Source organism: Camelus bactrianus, chromosome 12 (genome assembly GCF_048773025.1).
Source record: "Camelus bactrianus isolate YW-2024 breed Bactrian camel chromosome 12, ASM4877302v1, whole genome shotgun sequence".
In the NCBI taxonomy this organism is placed as follows: Eukaryota; Metazoa; Chordata; class Mammalia; order Artiodactyla; family Camelidae; genus Camelus; species Camelus bactrianus.
The window spans coordinates 64,788,318-64,814,646 of record NC_133550.1 but is presented as its reverse complement, the minus strand read 5'-3'; the positions used below and the strand labels follow the sequence as shown (position 1 = coordinate 64,814,646).

The following is a 26,329-nucleotide window of genomic DNA, read 5'->3' as shown; positions in this document are numbered from 1 at the left end:
CCTGCGAGGCCCAGCCACGTGTTCGGGCGCGATGTGAGGTCAGGCCACGCAGGGCCTGCTCCTCCAGGCCTCAGAGGCCGTGAAGGAGTTTCCGGATTTTATTTTAGATCCCATCGATGGGGCGGGGGGGTCGCCATCTTCTTCCCTTCGGGATGGCAAACGATGCCCAGAGACCGCCAGCGTCCCACCCGAGGCCACACAGAAGGTCAAGAGTCCCGCCGCCGGTTCCTGGGGAGACTACACCCGCCAGCCCGCAGTTCAACGCGATGGGGGCAGATGCGGCGGGGACCCCTCTCCCCTCCCCCCGCGGACGGAAGTGGGCGGGGCGGGGCTTCGAGCTCAGCCTCCAGCCCCCACTCCCGGACTGGGCTCCGCTCGGCCCCGCCCCCTCTCCGAGCGTGACGCTACCGGGGGGCGGGCCCGGGGCGCGGCGGCTTGGGTGTCTAGGCGGCGGCGGCGGAGAGAGCGCAGAGCGGCGCCACCATGGGGGCCCAGCTGAGCACGGTAGGCGGGGACGGGGCGCCGGCCTCTGTGGGGCGGGGGCGCGGGCCCGGGGCACCGCTGCGGACCGGCGGGCTCCGGGGCCTCCGCCTCGGGCAGCGCCGACTGCGACCGGCCGCGAGGGGCGGTGTGGTGGGGCCAGGGCGCCGGACCTCACCCAACCCCGCCCCGCCCCTCCGCCCGGATGGCCGCGCCCCCGCGGTCCCCGTACGGCCGTGACTCACACTCGGGCCTCTGCCCCGGGACCCCAGCTCTCCTGGCCGAGGGGCGCACCCGAGGCCGGTGGCCGCGCATTCCAAGCGGCCCCGCCCGCCGCCGCCCTCGCCCCGGCCTGGCTCCGAGCGCGGAGCGGAGGCGGAGTGCGGCCGTGTGCGAGAGCGAGTGTGGGACTGGGTATGACTTGTGACCCAGAGTGTGAGTTAGTGTAAGTGACTGAGCACGTGTGATGAGTGAATGCGCGAGCGCCTATATATGTGAGTCTGAGTTTGTGAGAGCAGGAGTGTGTGTGGCCAGGTGTGTGGGTATGAAGTGTGCGTGTGCATGAGTGTGCATGTGGGTTAGTGAGGCTGTGAGAGATTGGGTGAGCAAGTGTGTGTTGAGCTTGTGAGAGTACATGGGAGTGTGTGTGCATGTAGAGTGAAAGTGTGTGTGTGTCTGTGCGATGTTGCCGGGTCGCAGGGCTTTGACCAGGGACAACCACTGGGCTCTCTCTGTGGGCAGCAAGCTAAGCTGTGGCCCTCCCTTAACCCAACGAACTTGCTAGGCTAGCGATGTTGGCCCCATTTTACAGATGAACACATGCCACTCAGACTTGGCCACTGGCCTGCCTGGCAGAGCCTGAACTTGTGGGGCTGCAAAGTCCACTGTTGTGCTGTCACTTTGGGTCCGCCCAGGGCTGCCCTCCCTCCCCGAGGGCCACCTCCTTTCGGATTTCTCAAAAACCGTAAGACTGCTGGGGGGCTTGTGTTCCATGTGAAGGCTTCCGCTAGAGGGCAGCCCCCAGCCCCACCCACTCTGGTCCCTGGGCGCTGGCTGGGCGCCTGGGGCAGGCTGCCTCTGGGAGGATTAGGCCTACAGCCTCTCGAGTGGCCTCCGCCTCCACCCCAGGCGCCTGCCTTCTCGCTCTGGCTCTGTGAGGCTTCCCCTTGGGAACTAGGCAGAAGGCCTCTTAGCCTGGGTGTTTGCTCCTGAATGTGTGGCCCAGCTCAGGACTCTGGGGGACATTCAGACCAAAGGACAGCCTTGTTCAGGGCAGACCTGTGGATATCATCCCAGCTCAGTATAATGTCCTGTGTTCCCAGAAATCGCCTTCGTCCTTCACTGCTCAGCCTCCTGACCCCAAACCAGACCCTCATCCCTGCTGTTTTCCCACAATTCTTCTCACCTCCTAGCCATGTTGTTGGAGTTGCCTCTGTGTCCCCAGCGTGTGGCTGCTCCAGATATTTTTGCCGAGTAGTCAAGGACCCCTCGATCCCCTCTGTGAGGGGCAGAGCCCTGTCTGGGCATCAGGAGACTTCTACCAGCTCCCCAGCCTCCTCTGTCCGAGGGGTGGGTGGGCTCACCCCTTCCTTCTGGGCCTTGCTGGAGTCCCTGCTTGGCCCAGAATACTCACAGCAGACAGACCCCAGCCATGCCTCCTGGCACAGAGGCTCCACACAGTCTGAGGGAGGCTGACTTGGGCTCTGGGCACCAGGCATCTTATCTGAGACAAGCAGGCTCTAAGAGAGGCCTCCTCCCACTCCCGGGAAGCGGGGTGGCTGAGGGCTTGGCACTTCAGTCTGCCAGCCACCTAGGGATACGTTGGAGGCTTGGCCTGCCATCCCCAACTCTGGAACCCCTGCCCCCAGCACATCTGTGAGTGCTCAGTGGACTGTGACAGCCCGCCACCACAGGTAGAGTCCAAGGTTTTCCCACTGCCCCTGACAGCTCTATGCCTAGTCCGTGGCCCAGGCCCCCAGCCCCTGGGAAGTTGGCTGTGTCTCCCTTACAGAGGGTGGTTCCCTTCCCCCACAGTTCTGAGGCAGGAGCCAGGAGCCCCTTGCTGCAAAACTTCCTCCACTCCCTGCCACTTCCGCCCACTTCCTGAGAAGGGGGCCATGAGGGAGGGAGACAGTCAGATCCTAGCAGGACAGCTGGCGGGCAGGCAGAGTGCAGGTAAGCTTCAGCACACGGGGCTGGCACTTGAGGAATGGGCCTACCAGGTTAGGGGTCCTGGCAAGTCCATTTGCCCACCCAGACCTGTCCTGGGTAAAGTGGTTGCCAGGATCTCAGTGGGGAGCTCCAGGGGGTGAGCAGCTGGGCAGGGTGCCTTCTGTGGGTAGCAGGGCTATCCAACCACTCAGCTATGGTAGGTGAGCTGGGGGCTCCCTGGAGACATCCTGGAGACATCCTGGGACTTTGGCACCCCATTTCTCTCTCCCCTTCCTGTGTTATTAGAGGCGGGGAAGGCAGGTGGTGGGTTCCCTGGTGGGGAAGAGCGTGGCCTGCAGAGCAGCAGGTCAAGACCTGGGAGGCAGCTGTCCCCTAGACACCCCCCCCCCCCGGGTGGCTGGGGTGAGGTGGGGTGCGTGTGTGTGCATGTGTTAGCAGCACAGCTGAGGAGCTGGTGTGGGGCCTTGGCCTCGGCCATTTGCCTCCTGTTCACTCTGCCCACTGCATGCAGGGGTGGGAGTGGCACCTTGGGCCAGACCAGGTTATTCCAACCCCTTGTGAGTCTGGTAAAGCCTCCAGTTTTCCACAGGTGGAGCCTCACCTTTCCACTGCACCCTTTTCTCTGCCCATGTCTATCTCCCCCACTGGCTTGAGCTCCTCAGAGACGTGGGGTCCCCTGACCTGTGTCCCTGCATCCTGGATGGACCCTGGCAGCTGTGCCTACTGGGGTATGTGGCCTGAAGGACTGACTGACAATGAGGGTGTGAGGGGGTGCCCACAGCTGCCTCCCCAGATAGGGATCTGTACATATACGAAGTCCCCCTCTGCTCTCTCAGTGGCCAGGCTGTCCTTGGGTGTGGTGCTCTGGCTCTGTGCTTGGACTCAAGCTGGACACCTGATCCATATCCAGGCCTTTGGGCCACTTCTCACACAAGCCTCAGTTTTCTCACCTGATCACGGCAGTTGTACCCAGGCTCTACTTGGCCCCATGGCCAGGGTGGGGACTGGAAGGAAGGCCACAAACATTTATTAACTGCTCAGGGAGCAACTCCTTTCAGCAGCGGCTCCAATCCCACCGCACCTCTGGGAGGTGGGTGGGCCCAACAGGTGAGGAGACACCAGGAAGGCAGGATCACAGCCTACCGGGCCTGTGCTCTGTGGAGGGCCAAGCCCCACCCTTGCCTGGGAGGGATCTGGCCTCTTGTCCTGGTTCCTGAAACTTCCAGACAAAGTAAGAAAAGTCAGAGAGAGACTGAGGGCCTTGTTGTCCCTTCATGAGTTTGTCCGCAAATATTTACTGAGTGTCCCTGCCCTGAGTGCTGGAATGCAGTGTTAATGAGATACACAGATCCCTCTGCCTTCCCGGAGCTTCTCTGGGGTCTGCCATGTCGTATTGTCTGTGACCTCACATGGGGAGCTGGCCCAGTCGTTCAAGCCCAGTGCCTGGGTTCTGAAAGTTCTGTGCAAGGGCAGAGGACTCACCTTCAGAGCTGTTGACATACGAGTCTTTTTCCCAGCCCAGCACTTACCACAGGCTGGCATTTGTGAGCTTGGGGATAGGTGAGAGGTTTGAAGTGAGCAACAGAAAATTGGGAACCAAAGCCCAGACTCCACCCTAGTCCTCCCTGAGTCTCAGTTTTCTTGTTTGCCAAATGAAGAATGCAGTAGGCCTGTCTCCCTCTGCTGTGGGTCAATGAGGAAATAAATGCAGGGAAGGTGCTTTGCAGACCATGAAGCAAGCTGCAGGCTTGGGGTGGGGGGCTTAGTTACTGAACTTGACCATGAACTTAAACAGCTGTACTGGGGGGAAATAAAACTCCAGGGAGCACCAAACACAACTCTGCTTGGCTCTTAATGTCATTTCAGTTTATTTCCAGGGCTCCCAACAATGGTGATTTCCTGCAAATGTAACTTCACTCAACTTTTCCTAAACAATGTTCGCCATGGCTAGGGCTTCCCTGATTGACATGGGAGAGGCCTGTAGCAGAGGAATCATCAGAGTAGCCCTCACCCCAAGGAGTTTGCAAAGCAGGGCAGGAGCTCTAGAAGTCTGCTGAGGGCTTGAGGGACCAGTCAGGTAAGATTTGACATTTGAGCTGGGCTCTGTAAGATGAATAGGAGTTTGCTGGTTGGATGGGGAAAGAGATAGGGCATTCAGGGCAGAAGGGAGAGTGTGCAAAGGCCTAAGGCAAGAAAGGCTTGTGACTGTATAGTAGGGACCTTGAGTGGAGGCAGTGGGGAGCCATGGTAGGTGTTTGAGGGTGTGGGTGGGGAGGGAGCAGCCTGTTGATTTTGGCAGTTGGGGCCTCACTGTGGGAGGCAGGATATTGGACTGTGGTGGACAAGGTGGATGTGGGCTGTGGGCTCCATGACAGGATATCTGTCCTGGGAGGTGATTTGGGAAGAGCCTCGCTTTGGGCTAGACAGGCCTGGGTTGCATGGCATGGGCAAGTCATGTTAACCTCTGAGAAATGGGGACAACAGCATCTCTTGTTGTGAGTGTAGTCCTCTGAGGATTGACTTTGGTGTGACTTGGGGCAAGTGACTGACTCTCTCTGGGCCTCAGTCTCCTTATCTGTAACTTGGTGATAATCGCAGGACCCACAGCCCGGGGTTGCAGTGAGGATTATCCCAGAGGATTCCTAGCCTGCTCTTGGAGCAGGGCCAGCTTGGGGACATTGGCCACATTTGCTCTGTGCATGGCCTTTTCCAGCCTCAGCTTCTCCTCAGCCCTAGATGGGACCATACTCATGAACTTGAGGAAGGTGGAGGCTAGAGAGGTGAAGATTCTCTCCTGAACCTGAGCTGGGACTCAAACCTGGGTCTCCGACCCCAGAGTCCAGGGCTGCCAGTGGGCCTTAAATGAGACCCATGGTGGGTGAAATACCTTTGGTGGCTGGGACGTGGTAGGTGCTGGTTAAATGTACAGGTGGCCAGGGGCCCCTTATGTGGCCTGTGGGGGTTGGGATGCTGGGACCAGCTCCCTCAGGCCTCCCTTTAGATCCATTGGTCACAGGCCAGGAGCCCCATGAGGCAAGGCCTTGGCTGTACCCAGCCTGGAGGCCCTGCCTGTGAGAGAGGCACAGTGTTCTGAGCCCAACAAAAGGCCTGTAACCAGATCTGCAGCTGGGCACCTTGAATCTGCCGGGCCAGTTTGGGGGGCGGGGCCAGGCCTTGTGTGGGATCTTGGTGCCTCTGTCCTTCATTCACTCGGGTAGTCGATCTCCTGGGGTGTAGAGGCCCCACAAGAGTGGTAAGGAAAACTCCTGTGTGTGTGCCCACATTCCCCAGGCTATAGACCCCTCCATGACCTAGGCCCCCATCTCCTTTCCCCTGGGTGGTAGGCCAGACAGTGGCCCTCCTTCCTTCTTTAGATGAAAATATTGAGGCTCAGAGAGGCCTCAGATATAGAACCAGAGTGTCCTCCCCAGTTGATAGAGTGGAGGATCCTGGCAGGGCTTCCAGGAAGGGAGGGAGCAGTGGGGCTGGGCCTTGAGAGGTGAGGATCCTCTCACCTAACACTTAGTAGGGCAGGGGCCACTTTTGGTCTGTGCTCTGCAGAATATGCTCCCTCAGGAGGCCCTCAGAGGAAGCAGAGAGGCCTCCGTGCAAGCAAGGAGCTTGGCTCTGAGCTTCCTGGCAGCCAAGGCAAAAAAAGGAACTTGTCATGAAGAATGCACATGGTCATCTGCTGTGAGGACTTAAGTCAGGGAGGTCTACTAGGGTGGGTGAGTGAAACAGTGTTTTGTGAGAACTTTTGGTTCTCAGCCTCGCTATTCAAACTGCCAGTGTGGACTCCCCTCTCCTCTTTTTATTTTGAAGTAATTTCAAACTTACAGTAAGATTGCAAGAATGTATAAAGAGCCCTTATATACGCTTCACCCAGGTATGCCAGATATTAACATTTGTTATATTTACTTTATTATATGTGTGTGTATGTATATATATTTTTTAGATTATTTGAGAGTAAATGACAGATATAATGGTTCTTTGCCTCTAAATACTTCAGTGTCTGTCTCCTAAGAATAAAGACACGTTTTTGTGTAATCTCAGGGCAATGATCAAATCAGGAACACAACGTTGATACAATGCTGTTCTCTAATCCATGGGCTTTAATTCATATTCCACCAGTTGTCTCAGGATTGTCCTTCATAACTGCTTGTTTTTTTTTCCCTGGCCCAGAGTCAAATTCAAAACCACATACTGCATTCAGTTGCTCCGCCTCTTTGGCCTTTGTATTAATTTCCTAGGGCTCCATAAAAATTACCGCAGACTAGGTGGCATAAAACAACAGAAATTCATTCTCTCACAGTCTGGAGGCCAGAAGTCTGCAGTCAGGGTGTTGGCAGGGCCACTCTCTGGAGGTTGAGGGGAGGGTCCTCCCTGTCTCATCCTGCTTCTGGAGGCTTTGGCAATCTTTGGCTCCTTGGCTTGTCGCCTCATTGCTTCAGTCCCTGTCTTCACACGACCTTCTGCTCTGACTCTGTGCTCTCTTAGAAGGACACTTGTCATGGGACTTAGGGCCCACCTAGGTAATCCAAGATGATCTCATTTCTAGATCCTTAGTTTAATTATACCTGCAAAGACCCTTTTTCCATCCCCAGGCTCTGAGTGAACATATTTTGGGGGTGCCACCCTTCAGCCCACCAGAGCCTCCTTTAATCCAGACCCATTCCTCGGCCTGTCTATGTTTCTCGTGGCTTTGACATGTTTGAAGAGTCATGCTGGTTATCCTGGAGAGTGGTCCTCAGTGATTCCTCGTGGTTAGAGGCAGGTCGTGTGCTCCTGAAGGAAGACACAGGGCAGTGCTGGGCCCTTCTTGCGTCAGAGCGGAAGGTGCACAGTGTTGGCTGGCCCCTTTCCTGCACTGCTCACTGGTTGGGGTGGGGTCTGCCAAGTTCTCCACTGTAGGGTTGGTCTGAGGCCATTCTTGCTTTCTTCCTGCATCTGACTTGCGGTCCAGATCTCAAAGGCTGCCCAGGACTAGACTTCTGGATGGCCAAGGGTAGCTGCTGCACAGGAGATGCCCAGTAAGGTCAAGTGCCTGCTGGGGGGTGGCCTGGGTTTGCCGTTTTCCATGGCTTCAACAACGGGGGAGTATGGTTCTATGATCCCCATTTCACAAATGGGGAAACTGAGCTCAGGGAGGCTAAGTGATTTTCCCAGGGACAAAAACAGCCAGAATGAACAGTAGGCTAGTTGTCTTTCTTTGCAAAGGTATCCTCACCAGGTAAGCCTAAGCAGTTTTATCTGGCCATGGGATTTGGGTTTTGTCTGTTTTAAAAAAAAATCCAAACCACTTCTTGGAGTCTTTGTGAGGCTGAGATGTAGGGGGTTAGGGGCTGGCAAGGAAGAGCCTCTCAGAGCCTCACAGGAGTGTGAGCATGGGCCTGATATTTAAGAGTGTAATTGGGAGGCGGGTGACTCAGGTTTGAGTTGCAGCTTTCCACCTGTCAGCTGTGTGACTGTGGGTAAGTCACCTCACCTCTCTGAGCTGGTTCCTCATCTGTACAGTGGTGGTGATGGCAGTACCTACCTCCTAGGGTTGTCGTGAGGTTGATCAGTGCCTGTGTGAGGTTGATCTATGCTGAGCAGTAGACTCAGAGCTTTGGAGGACCTTGCAGGTCACCTGGTCAAGCTCAGTTCTGAGAGGGGAAGGGACTTGCCCAGGGTCACACAGCCAGCAAGGAGCAGAGCTTCCCAGTGTCCAGCTCAGTGCCTTGGCTGTTCCTAATACCTGAAGGCAGACCCCAGGGCTCAGGGGTTTGTTTGTTTAAATAGAAATAGCCCTTGACATCATTTAGTAACTAAATTAACCAAAGGAATAAAGGCAGGGAGGGAGCACAGATACACAGTGCTCAAGATTAAGCACAGATACTTGTGAACTTTATGCTGAGCTTCCTGGCAGCCAAAGTGAAAAGGGCTATATGATCAGTTAGATAGCTTTCTTTCTCCCTTTCCTCAGGGGAATTGGAGCTTTCCCAACAACTCAGGAATGCAGTGATGGGTTTCACAAGTCTGGTTTTTGTAACTTCTCCCAGCTGGCACCAGAATGGAACTGGGGTTCCCTGGATGAAGATGGTGGGGAGAGGATGTTCCTGGCAGAGGACTACATGACCAGAGGCCAAGAACCAACTGATATGTTTGGGGGATGTGCAGGTGGCAGGCCCCACTCCATTCCCGAGCTGACCTCAAGGGTCTGTCCTGTCATTTCAGTTGGGCCACGTGGTCCTCTCCCCAGTCTGGTTCCTGTACAGCCTGCTCATGAAGCTGTTCCAGCGTTCCACCCCGGCCATCACTCTCGAGAACCCGGATGTCAAGTACCCACTGCGGCTTATTGACAAGGAGGTCAGTGCAGGGTCCGAGGGGATCATGGGGCATGGCACCTCTCTCTCCTTGTCAGCATCACGGCATTTCTCGGGCACCTGCTGTGTGCTCAGGGAATGGCCCTCCCAAAGTAGGTCCCATTACCTGCCCACTTTACAGATGGGGAAAGCGAGGTGAGGTCCCTCTCTAAGGCTCCCAGTAAGTGACAGAGGGATCTGAACCCAGGTCTCTGACCACAGAGCACATTCTCTGATCCCCACTCACCATCCCACAGAATGTCAGAGTGGGAGGGACCATGTAAGGACCTTTGGGTCCAGGTGCCCCTGTAACAGGTGGGAAAACAGAGGGCGAGAGAGGTCACACTGTGAGTTAGAAGTAGGACCAGGACCCAGGCCTGGGCCTCGTGGCCGTCCCTGTCCCGTTCCTTAAGGACAAGCACTTCTCCCTCCCACCTCCACGGTCACCTGCTCAGGGCCCCTAGAGTCTTTTGTCTGTGCAGAGTCCCTGTGTGATCTTCTGATCTTGTGTGTGGCTCCATCTGCCCGGCGATGGGCTTGCTCCTGCCCTCTCTGTTTTATGCTTTTCCTTTTCGAACCTCTGATCAAGATTTAAAATGGTCCCCTCCCTCCTTTGCCCAGCCGCCCACCCTGTAAGGCTGCTTTCTGCCTTGCTCTCCCTCTCAAAGCCCCTCCCATGTGCTATTTCTGGCCCCCGCAGCTGCCTCAGGAGGGGTGGGACAGGGAAAACTGAGTCATGGGGCAGACAAAGTTAGCACCTGCTGGAGGCCCTGGGTCCCGGGCTCTTATCTACGCCTGGGCTCCGTGCAAGAGCTGGGGCTCCTCTGACTGCTGAGATGTGTGTCCACAATTGTACTGGGAGTTCGGAGACAAAAACCGGAGAGAGACCAAAACAAGAAGAAAAATCACCACTTCCTAGATGAGACCACACTTAATCTTTTCACTGTGTTTTATACACAACTTTTTCTTACTGAAATGAAATCATAATGTTTTGAAACCTTTTCCTCTTATAAATTTCTTTTTCCTTGTCTTTTAATCCAAAAGTAATGTAGGATTTGTGTGTGCTGACTATAAACACTGTTCGTGAAGTGTGAATGTGCCCCCCTGCCCGGTGCAGCGGGTCCCGTTCGCGGGTCAGCGTGAGTCTCTCCTGGCGTCGCCTGCCTGCGTGCCCTGCGTGTGGAGGCTCCGCTGTGTGTGTGCTTAGTTTCTCTTTTTTAACAACGTGATGTTATTACCCAGCTGTAAGGGACATGGACACCTTTTCATTCACGTCTAACCCAAAGCATTATTTTTGATGACTGGTATTTTGTCATCTGCTTGTCGTCCAATGGACCCTCCAGGACCCTTTGGTTGGGCAGGTGGCAAATGTCCTAGCAGTTACCCTCCCCCGTCGCAGCCTCATGGTGGCTTTGCAGGGTCAGCGGGTGGGCCTGTTCTTGATACTTTCGCTGCGGCACAGGGAGGGGCTCTGGCCCTGCCCTCCCTCGCTCTCAGCTGGACTGGACCAGGAGATCCACAAGGTCACCTGAAGCTCTGAGTCTGTTGTCAGGTCATTACAGCCAGCAGCCTCCAGGATGCCAGCCCCGTGCTGGGCCCTCAGACATCAGCCTTGTGACTTTTCTGTGCGGGGCTAGAGGTTGTCCAGCATAGTAAGCATCAGTATCTTTCCCTGATTTCTGTTCTTCCTCCAGAAATGCATGGCATGTTGGTTTCTGACCTTGAGCCCCAGGACCAGTTGATAATCTTGGAATCTACTCACAAGGGGCCTTGGGGCTCTGTTTCCAGCTTTAGGCCTGGGCTGTGGGGCAGAAAGGCCCACATGCTCCCATCAAGCCCTATGCCCCGAGTAGTGGCTGGGCACTGTCTTTCCTGAGATCCAGGCTACTTGCCTCTGCTCGTACACTTCAGTGACGCTCAGAGTGACACTCTGTCCCTTTGGAGAGATCTGTCATGCCCCCTCTGGGTGGTAATACTCTTGACCTTGCCTTGTGTGGGTGTGAGCATCTGTTGGACAGCTAGCTGCCCTCCTTCCAAATGCCCCCTCCACACCCACCCTCCTGCTGCCCCTGGTGCAGGGGAGACTGTACACGAGCCTTCTGGAGCCTAAGTTAGAGTCATGGCACCGGGTTCGGTCCCCAGCTCTGACCACAGCTTACTGTGGGACGCTCGCCTCCCCTGGCCCATTAAGACCAGGCTCCTTCTGTGGCCCAGTCTGGCTCTTAAGTACCCTGGAGGGGAATGGCTGCCACCCATTCACTATGCCCTGGGTGCACACCTTGCACAGGGTGGAGGCCTGGCTTTGGGCTCTTGGCCACGGCCAGCCCCAGTGGCCTCCTGCCCTATGCAGCCCAGCCCCAGTCATTCTGTCTTGTTTCCCGGGGGCCTTTTAGTGTAGTGGCTTCTAGAGCCCCTCTCTTGAGTCCTAGGCCTGGGCAGATGGGGCCCTGTCTCAGCTCTGCCTCACTCTGCCAGCCCAGTCCCCGAGTTCTTCCTGCCACCCTAGGACACTTCTCCTGCTGTGGCAGAGGTGGAGCCTTCCCTCCTGCCCCTGGAATTTTCTGGGCCATCTGGCAGCCTCCCTTTAGGATGCTGAGCTTGCTCCCTGCTCTGACCACCTTGCTCTGTGGCCCTAGGCATGTCACTGCCCTCCTCTGAACCAGTGAGAGCAGAGGCACAGCCGGGGTAAGCCTGGCCTTCGTGCCGTCAAACACACGTGTGTAGGTTGTCCACATTTCGCGTCAGCATCACTTCTCTCAGTGACACTTGGGCTCTGGGGAGGGGTGGGGGCTCTGGTTCTGGTGGCCCCTCTGCCCTGGGCACCATCCAGCAGCTCAGGCTTCTTTGCAGGTCATCAGCCATGACACCCGGCGGTTCCGCTTCGCCCTGCCATCACCCCAGCACATCCTGGGCCTCCCTGTCGGTGAGTGCAGCCCCTACCCAGCCCACATGGAGCTGCTGCTAGATCAGAGAGGTAGGGGCTTTGCATTTCAGTTAGAGCAGCGAGGGCTTCAAGGAGGAGGTGACGCCATCCTGGGCATTCGAGGATGAGAGTCAGAATGAGGGGGGAAATGCCCCGATGTCCCTGGCAGTGGCACCAGCACGAGCAAAGGCAGAGAGCTGGGATGTAATGGGAATCCCTGGTAGGGTGGAAGGGGCAGTGGGAGCCGAGGTCAGGCCAGGCTTTGAATGCTGGGCAGGGCTCAGGGCAGTCGGTTGACAAGACCCAGGGGACAGCCCAGATTTGCCCCTCCCCATCCTGCAGGCCAGCACATCTACCTCTCGGCTCGAATCGACGGGAACCTGGTCATTCGGCCCTACACGCCCGTCTCCAGCGATGATGACAAGGGCTTTGTGGACCTGGTCATCAAGGTGAGGTCTCGGGGCCACAGCTGTAGTGGGGTGGGGGTGACCACATCACAGCCAAGGCCTCCAGGGACCCCCATCCCCCACAGCCTGGCCTCTGAAGGCCTTGTGCTCCCTTGTACCTGGTTTCTGAATGAACAGCAAGTCGCAGTTCACCAGCACAGCCCAAGCCTGGGGTCTTGGCAGAGGCCAGGGGCCATGTTCAGGCTGCATGTCTTCAGACAAAGACAGATTGTCCACAGAAGAGGAACCAGGAAGGCCGAGCAGTTCGTGCGGGGCTCACTTTCCTACTCTGGGCCTGGCAGAGCCCAGGGAGCTGGGCGCCTGCTCATTTCCCTGAGAAGGATCCCACAGGCCTGCTGGGGGCACAGTGTGAAGGCTCCTGGGCCTTGCCTGGGAGCTGGTGAGGGGCTTTCTGTGATCCATCACCGGTTGGGGGCTGGGTGCACACTGTAGGGAAGATGCAGCCATTAGAAACAACAGACCAGAGAGACACAGAATAACCAGCAGGGATCTTTAAAAACAAGATACTGAGTGGAAGGAAAGATGACAGCTAAGCCCAGAACATTTTTATGAAAATTAGAAGCACAAGCTTTACAGCCATGTTCTCTGAGTCCACATTCTCTTGAGTACACATCCGAAAGATGTGAACCAGCCCAGGCCAGTGGGCATGGGGTGTTGGAGACTCTCCCCAGTCAAGGCCCAAACCCCCATGGTCACTTTGGGGACCCCTGGGGACCAGGCTTCCTGTCCCAGCTCCCCTGTGCAGGCCAGGGCCCCGCCCAGGACAAGGCCCCCAGTGCAGCCTCCCCAGCCCTGGAGCTCCTCTGTCTGCTTGTCTCTGTATGAGGGTTGTGGCACATCCATTTTTCCAAAGCTGAACTCCCAAAGGGCACAGAGAAGGAAGTTCCAAGAGTGACATTTTTATGGCAGCAACAAGTGGAAAGAATTGAATATCCACTGGGAGGGCATGGCTGAGCCGGCTTCTCTGAGCCTTTACTGTGCTGACAGTCATGGGAATCTGCTGTGGGGAGGGGGTCCCAGAGCTTGTTGTTGGCAGAACATTACCCATCAAGCCCTCAGGTCGGCTGCCTTGGATACCAGGCTGGCGCTTTGCCTTTCAAGGGGACACTAGGGGAAGGGCAGACTCCCGGAGCAACAGGACAGAGTATGTTTTGATGAGTGGAAGGGGCACTGCTGGAGAAGGCCACACATGGCCGCGGAAGACACCAGAAGAGGCACTTCCTCCATGCTGTGGCCCAGAGCTCCCCCAGCAACCCAGGGAACAGGGGGCTGAGGACTATGGGTGTGTCTTGCAGGTTTACTTCAAAGACACCCACCCCAAGTTTCCTGCTGGAGGGAAGATGTCCCAGTACCTGGAAAACATGAAGATTGGAGACACCATTGAGTTCCGGGGCCCAAATGGGCTGCTGGTCTACCAGGGAAAAGGTGATCTGGGTTGGAATCCCTGAGGACCTGGTGGGCGCAGTGGATGCTGGGTGCAGGTCCCGGCTCTGCTGCTGTCTGGAGGGGTCACTCTTGTTGAGAAAGCCACTCCTCTCTGGGGCCTCAGTTTCCCTGGTTTTTAGGGGATAAGTCAACCAGCACAGACGTTGTAGACTGGCTTCCCTTGGGGGCCAAATCTAGCCAACAGACCAGCTTTGGCTGAAAACAAACAAGGAGGGTTGAGCTGGAACACCTGTGGTTCTCAGCCTCCTCTGCTCCCCACACTGTCCACAGTGAAGAACTCATCCTTGTGCTCCTCTTGGCATTTGAGCTGGTGCTGGTCCCTCCTTCACTTCCTGCTCAGCCTGACTGACCAGGTGGTTGTCCCACCTGAACCCCTGAGGGACGGAGTCTGTCCCTCCCCCAAGTGTGGTGTGTTTGAGAGCCAGGCCTCACCCCTTCTCCTCTCCCCAGGAAAGTTTGCTATCCGTCCAGACAAGAAATCCAACCCCGTCATCAAGACAGCGAAGTGTGTGGGCATGATCGCAGGAGGAACAGGTATGTGGACCTGGAGCCCCTTGCTGAGTCCCCTGCGGGCAGGTGCCGCCGTTGGGATTGGGGTGGGACAGGGCATAGATTACGAGTGACCGGGAGCTGCCCAGGGTCAGGGACCCAGGCCCGCTTGTCCTGGCACCTCTCTGCCGGGCGTCTGCCTGGCACCAGGCCTGTGTGTATGCAGCAGGCACTCACTCGGCATGTTGGGGGGTGGCTGCTTTGCAGGCATTACCCCGATGCTGCAGGTGATCCGCGCCATCATGAAGGACCCGGACGACCACACAGTGTGTCACCTACTCTTCGCCAACCAGGTCAGTGGGTGCCCCTGAGATCTGCAAGCCTGACTCCCACTGAGAGGGGCGCCGGACCTAGCAGGCACTGCTCAGGTGGTGATCTGCGCAGCTCTGCGGAGATGCTCGGAGTGGCTGAAATATGAGGGGTGCTCTGAATGGTCTATGCACAGCAGCTTTCACAGGGGCTGGTGGGGTCAGGCCTTCAGTGCAGAGCCCAGAGTGTCTAACCCGAGTGGGGTTGCTTGGGGGGTGAAGAGGGGAGCACCTAGAGCACCCTCACCCCGAGATTTGCTCCCCTGGCTGTTTCCTCGGAACCTCGGAGCTCCCTTCACCACAAGCAGAGTTTGGAACCTGTCAGGGAAGTGGGAAGAATACTGGCCTGGGCTGGGAGCAGCCCGGAGCCCGAGGGGCTGTTGCCAAGGGCACGTCTGCATGAGGTGCTTGACCTAGGGCAGGTTAGAGCAGGTTTGGACCTGGGCTCTGACCCCTGAGTGCACGTCCTTCTCCCCACACCTGCTGCCTGCCTGGCCTGGCCTGCTGTGTGGCCTTGAACATGTCCCTTTCCCTCTCTGGGCCTTGTTCCTTCACTGTGGAATGAGCTGATGGAGCAAGGTCATCACAAGGGTCCTTCCAGTTTCCGTGTTTCAGGAGGAGTATGTGGATTTTGTAAAGTAATGCCCCCTTTGTGGGAGGCGAAGAGGGGACACCTCCTGACTGTGGGGGCTGTGCTCAGATATGGTTCAGGTCAGCTTGCCCCAGGATCCATCTGGCCATCCATGCTGTCCATCTGTGAGGAAACCATGCCAGAGGGGGAGGGGCTTGCCTGAGGTCCCTGGACACCACCCCCCTCTCCACACAGCTGCAGAAAACCGCCCTGAGGCCAACCAGTAGCCTTGACGAGGCCTAGGGGGTGGATGGAAAGAGCCAGAAACTCCCAGCTGGCTGGTGGGGTGAGAGGGTGGGCGGCATTCAGCTTGGCGGTGCTGGGTCCGTCTCTGTGGAGGCCATCAGCCCTCTGTCGCCCGGACAGGCATCTTAGCCCCTATTAGCCCGTTCCCAGGGCGGTGGACTCCGTATCTCTTTCTGCATTTAGTCAGCGCAGTATTGCAATTCGTGTAGCCTCTGAAAATTCTAGTCCTCGCTCATAAGGGGGTGAGAGTGGAAGATGCAAATAAAGTCCTAGTATCACATGAAAATTGTTCAGGGTCGCCCTGAAGGGTCTCAGGGGCCCCAGGGACCCCAGAGGTCCGAAGGCCACACTCTGGAAAGCACCACTTTCCTTCAGTTGGGTCGTTGCCTCACCCTTCCTCCTTCTTCCGTGACCTCAGTGCCCGGCTTTGACTGGGGGCCTCATCGGTGATGTAGGGAATCGGGGACCCACCTCACAGGACAGTTGTGAAGACTGAGAGGCACACCTTAGTCTCGGGTGGGAGTGCGTGACACTTATTTCCGAGTTGTGTGTGTTCTTCCCGGGGCTCCACTTCCTCAGGTTTATCCTGAGGAATTGATAGGGCAGTGGGGATGGTCAGAAAGGCATTGTTCACAAAGAGGGACGCTCAGAACAACTCCAGCATCCTTCGGTGGGGAACAGGAGGTCCCTTTGTCCAGTGCCAGCTGGGCAGCTGGTGAGGAAGGCATTGGCACTCAGTGGCCAGTGACATGTGGATGCTCTGTGGTGCGTGCTTACCTGAGAGAAGCAGGTGGCAAGGTACCTGATCCCATTTTTATGAAAAAAAGAAAAGTACATATAGCTATTTAGGGAAAGAGTCTAAAAGATGCACACTAAAATGCTAGCAGTTGTTCTCTCTGAAGTTTCAGGTGGTTTTTCTTTTCTTCCGTATTTTCTGCATTTTTCACCCAGAAATCAGCCAGCCCAAGGTCTGTCACTGTCCTCACCCTGTCAGGGCAGGAGGGACCCTCCCCCTGCCTTAGAAATGGGAAGAAACAGTGGACACTCTGTCCCTGGGACATGCAGAGGCTCATGCCTCTGCCTGCAGCCCATCTCCTGGAGGGGACACCCAGGACCCTGGCTGTTTCAGTCCCTCCCATTGTCCCCCCTGCGCCCGCCACACAGTGGGTACTCAGTGTGGATCGCTGTGGCCTCCAGCTGTCCGACCCTCCCTGCCACCTGCCTGCTGCGATTGGTGCCCCCTCTTGTCCCTTTTGCCACCCCGCACATGGAGCAGGGAAGATGCCTCTCCCATTGTCTGCCTCACCCAGCCTGGGTCTCCGTAAGCGTCTGTGAGCAGGTGACCTTTCCTGGTTGACAGAGCTTTGATCCCCAGTTTCACAACAGTCCTATGAGGTCAGTCACGCCGCCCACTGCCCTGAAGAGCCTGCCTGTCTGTGAGTGACCTGCAAACACACCAGGCAAAGTCTGGTTAGGAATGGAAAGAGGGACTGTTTCGGGAGCAGATCACTGACACCCCTTCGGGGTCTGGGAAGGCTTCCTGGAGGAGGTAACACAGGCTGAACTCTAAAGGTAGGGGCTGTGTGGTGCTGGCCAGGAGAAGTTAGTGGGGGCGGAGAGTGAGGAGCCATAGGCCAAGCAGAGGGATCAGCATGTGCGAGGCTGCGGAGGGGCAGGTGTGATTTGGGGCCATATTTCTTAAACTGTGGATGTACACCCTGAGGTTCCAGAACATAAAAAGACTTGGACTTTCCCCAGAAGCTTTGCCAAGTGTGTGGCCCTCGCATGGGCGGGCTGACGAGTGTCTCCAAGGACACTATCCGTCCACCGCCATCCCTCCTGACCGCTGGGCCCTGTCCCCCCGCAGACCGAGAAGGACATCCTGCTGCGGCCTGAGCTGGAGGAACTGAGGAACGAACATTCTGCGCGCTTCAAGCTCTGGTACACGGTGGACAGAGCCCCTGAAGGTGAGAGTGTGTGGGTGGAGGGGTGGCGGGGCTGGGGGGGGCGCTGGCCTGTGCTCACCTGTGCCGGGCCTCCCTCTGCCGTGTGGAGCCTTCTGCTCTTGCGGTCTCCTTAGGTGCTCCCTGCGGCCCCGAGACGGGGGCTGGTGTGACCCCATCTCAGGTCAGAGGGAGGGACTAAGTGCCACACATGTCATGGTGAGAAAACACCAGAGCCCCAGGCCTGGTGCTCTGCCGCCGCTGGACGAAGAAGGCCCGGTTCTCCCCTCAGGCTGGTTCTCCGCGCCAGGCCTCCAGCGCCGGTGCCGGGGCGAGGGTGGTGGTTTCCGTGCTGCGGTTGGTATCCCGTAAGGTACTTTACATCCACCTCCTCTCCGGTCACCGGCCCCGCGGGGTGGACTGGGCTGATGTACGGTTACCCTTATTCTTCCTGCCCAGATGCTTAAGCTCTTTGCCAAGGTCATGTAGGATGCAGTGAATGAGGGCTGCCCCCAAAGCTTGAAACAGGGTTGCCCTCTGGGAGCTAAACTCTACTTTATTCTCCTGCCTCAGGGAGATGTGGGTACAAAAATATCTTAATTTCTTTGCTGTGAGAAAAGCAGCAGCTGAGGCTTCTTGGTAGATAATCCCCGTGATGTTTGGCTTCCAGGTCAGGAGTAATAGGGAGTGGTGGGGACTGTGGTAGATTGGAGAGCCTCTGCCTGTCCAAGGGGCAGCCCCTCCCCGCTGCAGGAGGTCCTGCTGTGCAGGAATTCCACCCTGGAGGCCAGCCTTTCCACCCTTTGAGGGAAGCTGGGAGCCTGCATTTGGAGATTTCCAAACATTAGAAACCAGACATTTTCCGAGCACCTGTTGTGGGCTCCAGCTTGTGGTCTCATTCATGTCCTGCCAACCTGCCCTCTGCTCCTCACGCAGCCCCATGGTTCCCTGGGACTCACCATGGTGAGGGGGACACGCCACCCTCTGCTTCCCCCAGAAACCAGCAGATGGGCTCTGGGGGCACCCATCTCACGAGGGCCCATCCCTGAGAGAGGAGCCGCCCTCCTGGGTCAACCAAACCAAGTGCTGGGGCCCCTGGCAGCTCCATGGACCTGACAGTTGCGTTCCAAGGCCTCTGGCCTGAGCGGCCACCTGGACCCCCTGCTGTGTGTTCCCAAAACCAGCCTGGCCCCGTGAGCTGATGTTCTAGTCTGGGAGGATGGACAGGGAACAGATTTATTAGTAAATGAGAGAGCATAGTAGCAGGTGATTAGTGAGACCCAGGAAAGACAAAGTAGAATCGGGCAAGGGGGTGGGGAGTGGAGGTCGGGCGAGATGCTAGTTCTGGAGTTGGAGCTTCCCGGGAAGAAAGGAACATTGATTTTGTACCCACATCCCATTCAAAAGAGGGGAAATGAAAGATGGCCTAGCTCCCTTCTGGTTGCAGCTCCCTTCTGCAGGTAGCAGTAGTGTGGTAGGGTTAGCTCATTGGTGGTGATGGGAACACCCTTGCCTGGCTGGGCCCCCTTTCCCTTTTTCTAGCACAAGGCCGGCCACAGGGGGAGGGGCAGACACTGCCCTCTGGTGGTGGCACCTGGCAATGCCAGGACCAGAGTGCTTCCTTGTAGGGACTGTTTTAAGAGTACCCAGTTACTGGCCAAGGAGAGGTACAATCGGGTAGTCTCCTAGTGTTTTACGCTTACATTTAGTATTACAATTCCGGAGCAGTCGAGGGATTGCTGTAACCTTAGGTATAGGCTGAAAAATGTATGTGCTGAAAAGGAAAATGGTTAACAGGCCAGCATGGCTGTCGTGGAGCTAAGCACAGGAACAGGGGAGGGGCCAGCTCACGCAGCAAATACAGCTGTTTCCCTCACGGAGTCACTTTTCAGTACACACGTTAAAAAAAAACACTATCTAAAAAAATCCTTGTAAAATTGAGATGTGTTTCACATACCTGTACATTTCATATACTACTAAATATTGTTTAGTTCCATGCAGTTTTTTACAAAGTACTTTCAGATCTGTTGCCCAGCTATAAAAATGTTATCTGCCCATCTATGCCCTGCCTTATTCCAGAAGGGATTTTAGGCAGACTCATAGAGTGAGTCAGAGTGGTACACATGGAAAGTGAGAGTGAAAGAAAAACAAGGGTGGGGCCACAAAATGAAATCAGGAATAAGGTTTGTACAGAAGCATGGACTGTGATGGCCATGCATATCTCTCTGAGCTTCCCAGCAGCCAAAGTGAAAAGAGAGATGTGGTTAGTTACTTAACTCAGTGTCTGTGAGATACAGAATACACCATTGCTCAGCACAGCAGACTCCTCATCCCAAGAGCAACTGGGGCTGTCTTGGCCCCTCCCAAGGGCCACCCTCCCCTCCACCCCGCAGAGTGTACAGGATGTGATGCAGTGAGTGTTGTCCGTCTAGGCAAGGTACCTCAGTGACCTCCTTCTGACCTTGGACTTCCACAGCTGCATTTCTGTGGTGTCAAGGGCTTTTGTGATGCTCTTTCAGATTGTGAAGAACAGAAACAAGCCAGATAATTGGGTGTTTGGAGCTGGAGGGACTCGGGATACAGGAAGCCATCCCCCAGACTCAGCCAGGCCTGGTGGGGCACTGGTCATCTTGGGTAGAGTCAGGGTTCCTCCGTCTTTTTTCCTGCCACTTCCATCTACTACCCACGCTGCTGCATGGCCCTCCCACTTGCCTCCAGAACTCAACCTGCTCCTCACCTCTGACCATCCCCACTGCCCCTCCGGAGCCAAGCCAGAGGAGCTGCCTGGGGAATCACCTCACCCACTGACATGCGCTCAGAGGCTGGTCTGGGGTTGGGCACCCACAGTGGGATCAGGAGGTGGCCAGTGGTGGCTCCTTAGAGGAGAGTGGGTGTGCGGTGGGTGGCAGGCATCTGGTGCTTCGGGACTAAGCTCCTGCTGAGCTGCTTGGCCCAGGGGTCATTTGAGAGGCCGGCATGTGCCCTTAGTCCCCGACTGACCACTGAAAAACTGCCAGGGAAGGTGAGCTTCAGACTAGGTCTCCCTCCTTGCTTGTGAACGAGGAGTCACATTGTTGGGCAGCACATCTGAAAGAGGCAGGGAGACCTCCTCTCGCTGGACTTCGTGCCCTGTGATGGGGCAGGATGGTCCTGAGCACAGATGTGGAGCCGGAGTTGGAGCCCCAGTGAGTGCCTGCCTCCCCCTATCCTCCACTCCCCCTCGCCCCCCAGTCGTCAGATCCCCGCTCTCGTGGCAGAGCCCTGCCAGCCTGTGGTCCCTGTCGGCCCACCTCTCTGAGCAGCCCCTGTCTGTCCCTGAGGGTCCCTGTTGGACTCAAGCCCTTGAGGCGCCAGGTTCTCACCACGAGCACCGTCAGCCACTTAGAAGATTATGAGGTGGCCCTGGATCTCAGGAGAAACCTGGAGACACAGTGAGCATGCATGTGTGCACGGCAGGGAGGCAGGCAGGACATAGAGGAGCCCCTGCTGCCTCCAGGGTCCTGCATCTGGACCTTCAGTCTGTGTTCTGGACTTGCCATTCTCAGGCACATCGATTGCTTATTTGGGACACACTCCTTCATTCATTATTTACCGAGCAAATACTGTGCGCCAGGCTGTCTTGGCACTGGGACGACAGCTGCGGACCAGACACGGCTCCTCGCAGGCTGACACCCTGGTAGGGGGAAGAGGCAGACAGTGAGCACAGGCAGTGTGAAGGGCAGCGGGGGTAGAAAACGTCACCCTGACCAGCTTGGCGCAGGGCACTGGCTGGGGGACCTCTGAGACCTGGGGTTGATGTCCCAGCCCTGGGCATGCCTCGTTCTGTGACCTCGGACAGCTCTAATCTGGGTCCTCTGGGCCTCAGGTTCCACATCTGTAAAGTGGGGTCAGTAACCCCAGCCCTATCCACCCACAGGATGGTTCTCAGGGCCACACGAGAGGCCAGTGGAAGCTAACAGCTTTGCAAACTATAAAGTGTGGTGGGGGAACCATGAAGGGCTTGCCTTTGTGTCAGAGTGAGCCAGGCATGGGGGCAGGGAACGAGGGCGAGGGTTTGCTGGGCTCAACCTCTTCATTCTTCAGTGTTTGTCAAAAAAGGGAGGAATTCACATCACAGGAGGTTAGCCCCGCAGGCGGGGGTGTTGGGCAGGTGGGCGGTCGGCAGTTGGTCACAAGGCGCACTCAGGGCTCACTTGCTCTCCCACCCCGCAGCCTGGGACTACAGCCAGGGCTTCGTGAATGAGGAGATGATCCGGGACCACCTCCCACCCCCGGAGGAGGAGCCGCTGGTGCTGATGTGCGGACCCCCGCCCATGATCCAGTATGCCTGCCTGCCCAACCTGGAACGCGTGGGCCACCCCAAGGAGCGCTGCTTCACCTTCTGATGGCCGGGCCACCCGCCCGCCCGCGCTCCCTGTGCCCTGCCCGCACCTGGCCCTCCTGCGTGGTTCCTTAACGTCACTCTCCCCCACATCTCCTGCTGTGGCCGGGTTCAGCCTGGCCTGCCCGTGCCTGGGAGGTCACCCTGCTGGGCTGGCCCCTGAGGGGCCCCTCTGGGATCAGGGCTCTGTTATAGATGGGGCCGCCACTGGCCACCTTCAAGACAGATTCCTGTCTGGGTCTCACTGGTTCTTGTTGGAGATGCCCGGCCCCTGCCCCCACCCCCCGCCAGACACACACTACTGGGCCGAGGCTGCCAGCACCGTGCTCCCCACCCTTCCTGAAGTGCACCACACTCTGGAAATAAACCTGAGTGTATGGGCAGCCCATGGCTGCAGGTGCCAGGCCCCCAGCCACTGCCTCAGGACCCTTGCCTGCTGCCCGTGCCTGCTTCAAGGCCACAGCCAGTCCTCAGCACCTGACACTACATGACAGGTAACACCAGAAAGTCCTCCTGGCAAGGGCTGCTCTGGGTGAGAGGCTGTGCCCACCCCAGGGCCCAGCAGGCCCAGCCAGCAGGGAGTTGGGCTCTCCCTGGGGCTGGAGTAGGAGGAGTGGGCTGACCAAGGGCCCTTCCAGCTGGCACATGGGCCTCCTGAAGCCTCAGCATTTCCCCAGCACACCCAGACATTTGGGCAGCCTTAGGAAGTCCAAGCCGTCAACCTCTGATCCACCGCCTTGGGGTCCTGGGCCACCAGCCCTGATGGCAAAGCTAAGGGATGTCTGTTTATTCCTCTGTCCCAGACCCACCCACCCCTGCTGCTGCCCTCGCCCCAGCAGAGGGAGGTTTTGAGCAGAGCCTCTTGTCTGAGAGACATTCTTAGCAGCCTCGACATTGCCTTTAGACGACAGCGTGCCAGCCTCTTGCATATCGGCTTTTTCAGAGTCATTTATGAGCAGACAAAATATTGAAGTAAAACTTTGCTAATTTGAACCCTTCTGCAGTTCCTGGAGGCTCTGTGACCTGCGTCGTTGTAGGGGAGGGAGGGGAGCAGGAAGGGGCTGTGCAAGGCCTGGAATTTATTCTGATGTTTGTGTTGTAGAAAATTTGGAGAGTACAGAAAAGTCTACACAGGAAAAAAAAATACCGGGCATGCAGAGGCAAACACCGATAAATCTGATGAGACCACACGGTCCACCATGTGGCTGCTGCTTTTCCCCTATGGTCAGAAACCCACCGTGGGCCCAGATGGGTCATGATTTATTATGTAGCAAATCCCTCTCCTTGGGCAGTTGGGCTGTTTCCAATTTGTGGATTTTGTAAGTAACAGTGGCCATCTTCTCTCTCCTTTCAGATGATTTCTTTCAGGATAGATTCCTGGAAATAGAAGGCTGGGCCAGGGACTGCGGGCACTGAGCTTTTAAACCTCCCCTCAGATCATCTCAGCCATGTTAAAACGTCCCCAGTCCTAACTTTGGACAACCCCAGGTGTTCCCAGTGTTTTCCTTGTTACTCTCTCCTCTGGACAGCCCTGAGAGAAATAGGGAGAAGTCAGTAGCCCCACCTTCCGATGGAGAGACTGAGGCTCAGGGCAGTGAACGGCTTGCAGGTTGCAGGTGGGGCCCAAGATGAGGTCGGGGTGTCCAGGTGGGGAACGGAGTTCCTGGTTCCTCACTGAGGCACTGCTCAGGTGCTGGGGACTGGGCTGTGGCTGTCCCAGATGCCCTCCCTGCTCCTGGGGTGCTCATGAGAAAGACACTAGACAGGTAACAAATGATGGGAAAATGCCAAGATGGAAATGAATGGTGGTTATGAGACACTGTGGGACTGAGAGCTGTTCTTCAAGTTGGGCAGCAGGAAAGCCCTCTCTGAGGAAATGACGTTTGTGCTGGGATGTGATGGGAAGGAGCTGGCCCTGTGAGGGTGGGTGTTCAAGGTGGAACAGCAAGGACAAAGGCCTTGTGGTTGGACATGCTTGTGGAAGAAACTTACAGAAACAGGTCAAAGAAGGCTGGTGGCTGAGGGGACAGTGAGGACAAGGCTGGAGAGGGAGCCAGGACCAGAGAGGTGTTCCAGAGGCAGCAACTAGCAAGTGCAAAGGCCTTGGGGCAGAGACCCGGGGAATCCAGCGGAGACCAGTGTGGCTGGAGTGGAGTTGGGAAGAGGAGAGGATGTGGGAGTTCACAGGAAGCCTCGGGGTCGGGGAACTGCTTTCTCCTCATCTCTTTCCTTTCTGTCCCTGGCTCTCACACATCCTGGGGCAGGGCTGGGACTCCCTTCACACCTACTGCGTGCCAAGGTCTCTGCTGAACACTCGACACACGTTAGGTTTCGTCATTCCTGTCCCCATCTGGAGGTTAAGAAATCAGGCCTGAGGGTTGGGGTTTGCCTCACACCTGCCTGAGCCCACAAGAAGCTCCCTCCTGGAGCCAGAAAGAAGGGCATGATTGGACCTGGTCCCTATCCTCTGGTGGTTTGTGTCCCCATCTGTAAAGTGGGTGAGTGAATAGATCAGTGATTCTCCACCCTCTCAGACCTGACACCATTTGAAAATAACATTTATAACAGCCCCTTTATTCTCCTGAAGGAAATTCACAGGTGATAATCATCTACCTATACAGAATTGTTAAAAATCAACACAAAGCTTCAACTACATTATAAAAGAGCAAGAAAACAAAGGAATTTACAAAATGATGCGCATTTCAGCATGTAAATGCTGAGCCCAAGCTCCCCCAGAAGTGGGGATCGGGAGTTTGCCCAGGTGCAGGATGGAGCATGGAGCCCGCCTCCTGGCTCTGCTGCCAGGGGTGCGGGTTTTCCCAGGCCGGGCACAATTGTTGGTTAGTTTCCAAGCAAGGCACGACCCAACTCCTTGGCTACAGTGCAGCTGCATTGCTAGCAATTCCATGTTTGTTCACACCGGGCAAAAAGTCCTGTGTGTCCATGCAAAGTGGAGCGAAGATGATTCAGAGAATCGGGACGGGCCCCTCCCACCTGGGAAAGTCGCGGGCGTTGGAAGAACCAGCAGGACCGCCCCACCCAGTCCCATTCTCCACGTGACCGGATCCAGACAACCAAACGCGACCACACAGAGCTCCAAAATGCCCCTGGTGGAGGGCCACCCCGCTGACAATCACAGAATTAAATGACGTCAGTTAATGAGCCTATTATTGTGGTAGTTTAAATTATTTAAATGACCTATTTACACTTCAGTTTTTTCGTGTGGAGGAGCCACAGGGCCTTAACTCCTGTGGTCCTGGCCCCTTCCTGGTTCCTCGGCACCTGCCCTCAGCTGTCCAGCTGGCGGGGCCCTCCCTTCCTTGTTGCTGGTCTCCGCGTTCCAGCCCGCACGTCTGGGAGGGAGGAGTTAGGTCTGGTTTTACAGCTGAGAAAAGGCAGGCCAGCCAGCATCCAATCACAGCCGCGCAGGGGGACCTGGATTCCCCTCCTGTCTGGTGCCCAATCCCAGAAGCTCTGGCTTTACCAGCTCGTTTCTCCACGGACCTTCTGACGCCAGATTTTTTTGTGTGTGCTGTGTTCTGTCAAGAATACATAACTCCACTCGCGGTGCTAGACTTAGAAAATAGTAACAGTAGTAACTCATAGGGCACTTAGTCCATGCTTGGCACTGTTCTAAAGGCGTCGCTTGTATTTTTTGATTGATTCGACAAATATTTATTGAACACTTACCTCATGCCAGGGTCAAGTGCTGGAGGCTAGAACTGCATCAATGAAAAGGCAACCCCACGTATCCAACACTTGATTTAACCCTCGCAAAGGCTTTGTGTTATTTGCCCCGCTTTACAAATCAGGAAGACGTGTGACCCCCGGGACGTGAGCCAAGAGACCCTCCAGCTTCCCTCTCCCCTGCCCTCCGTGAGCACCAATTACAAGCCTTCTGTGTGCAGCCGGGAGCCGCATGTCTATTTCTCGCCTACAAACAAGCGGTTGGCATTTTACCCTAGCTGCAGAACTAAAATTAGGAGTAGCGGGGTAAGGTCGCCAACTCCAGGTTTGACACACTTTCCTACATAAAGGTACTCGGCAAAGTCAGCGGGCTCATTGCACAGAGCCGCGAGTTCTTGCAACTGCTCAGGGAACTCTACAGCCGCCAGCCGAATAACTGTATGACTCGTACCTCAGCTTTTCCAGCTTAGTCTAATAACGACCCACTACCTCCCGCCTACCCCCACCTGATCAGTCTACTTTTCAGTAGCAAAGGGACGGGCAGATCGCAACTCCCAGGCATCCCGCAAAGTAGGCGGGTCACCTTAGGGGCAACCTTTACCCGCTCAAAAATTCGTCTCACATTAGCAGTGAGGATTCGGGCGTCACCCCGAATCGTTATTTTCCTTACTCATAAGTTTAAGGCATAAACAGGTATTTCATGTTACTTCCTTGGTAATGAATCCCATTCTCGTTTCCCATACGGTGAGTAT

At 56.3% G+C, this 26,329-nt stretch overlaps 1 protein-coding gene and 1 non-coding gene across 3 annotated transcripts; one reads left to right on the top strand and one right to left on the bottom strand.

Annotated features, from left to right (window-relative positions):
• Positions 1–351: 351 nt before the first annotated feature.
• CYB5R3 (cytochrome b5 reductase 3) lies at positions 352–22,883 on the top strand. 2 transcript variants are annotated; one of them, XM_074375648.1, is made up of 9 exons: positions 352–504; positions 8,869–9,000; positions 11,847–11,919; positions 12,262–12,368; positions 13,682–13,811; positions 14,283–14,366; positions 14,589–14,674; positions 17,434–17,533; positions 21,722–22,883. In XM_074375648.1, exons 1-9 carry the CDS (start codon positions 484–486, stop codon positions 21,892–21,894), a joined length of 906 nt encoding a protein of 301 aa, XP_074231749.1. In that variant the 5' UTR covers positions 352–483; the 3' UTR covers positions 21,895–22,883. The 2 variants fall into 2 exon arrangements, with proteins under 2 accessions (XP_074231749.1, XP_074231750.1); XM_074375649.1 differs by lacking the exon at positions 8,869–9,000 and having other exon boundaries at positions 433–504.
• A 3,231-nt stretch (positions 22,884–26,114) lies between these two features.
• On the bottom strand, positions 26,115–26,264 carry LOC123618393 (U12 minor spliceosomal RNA). Its single transcript, XR_006726828.1, has one exon. It is a non-coding gene; the product is annotated as a U12 minor spliceosomal RNA (small nuclear RNA).
• Positions 26,265–26,329: the final 65 nt, after the last annotated feature.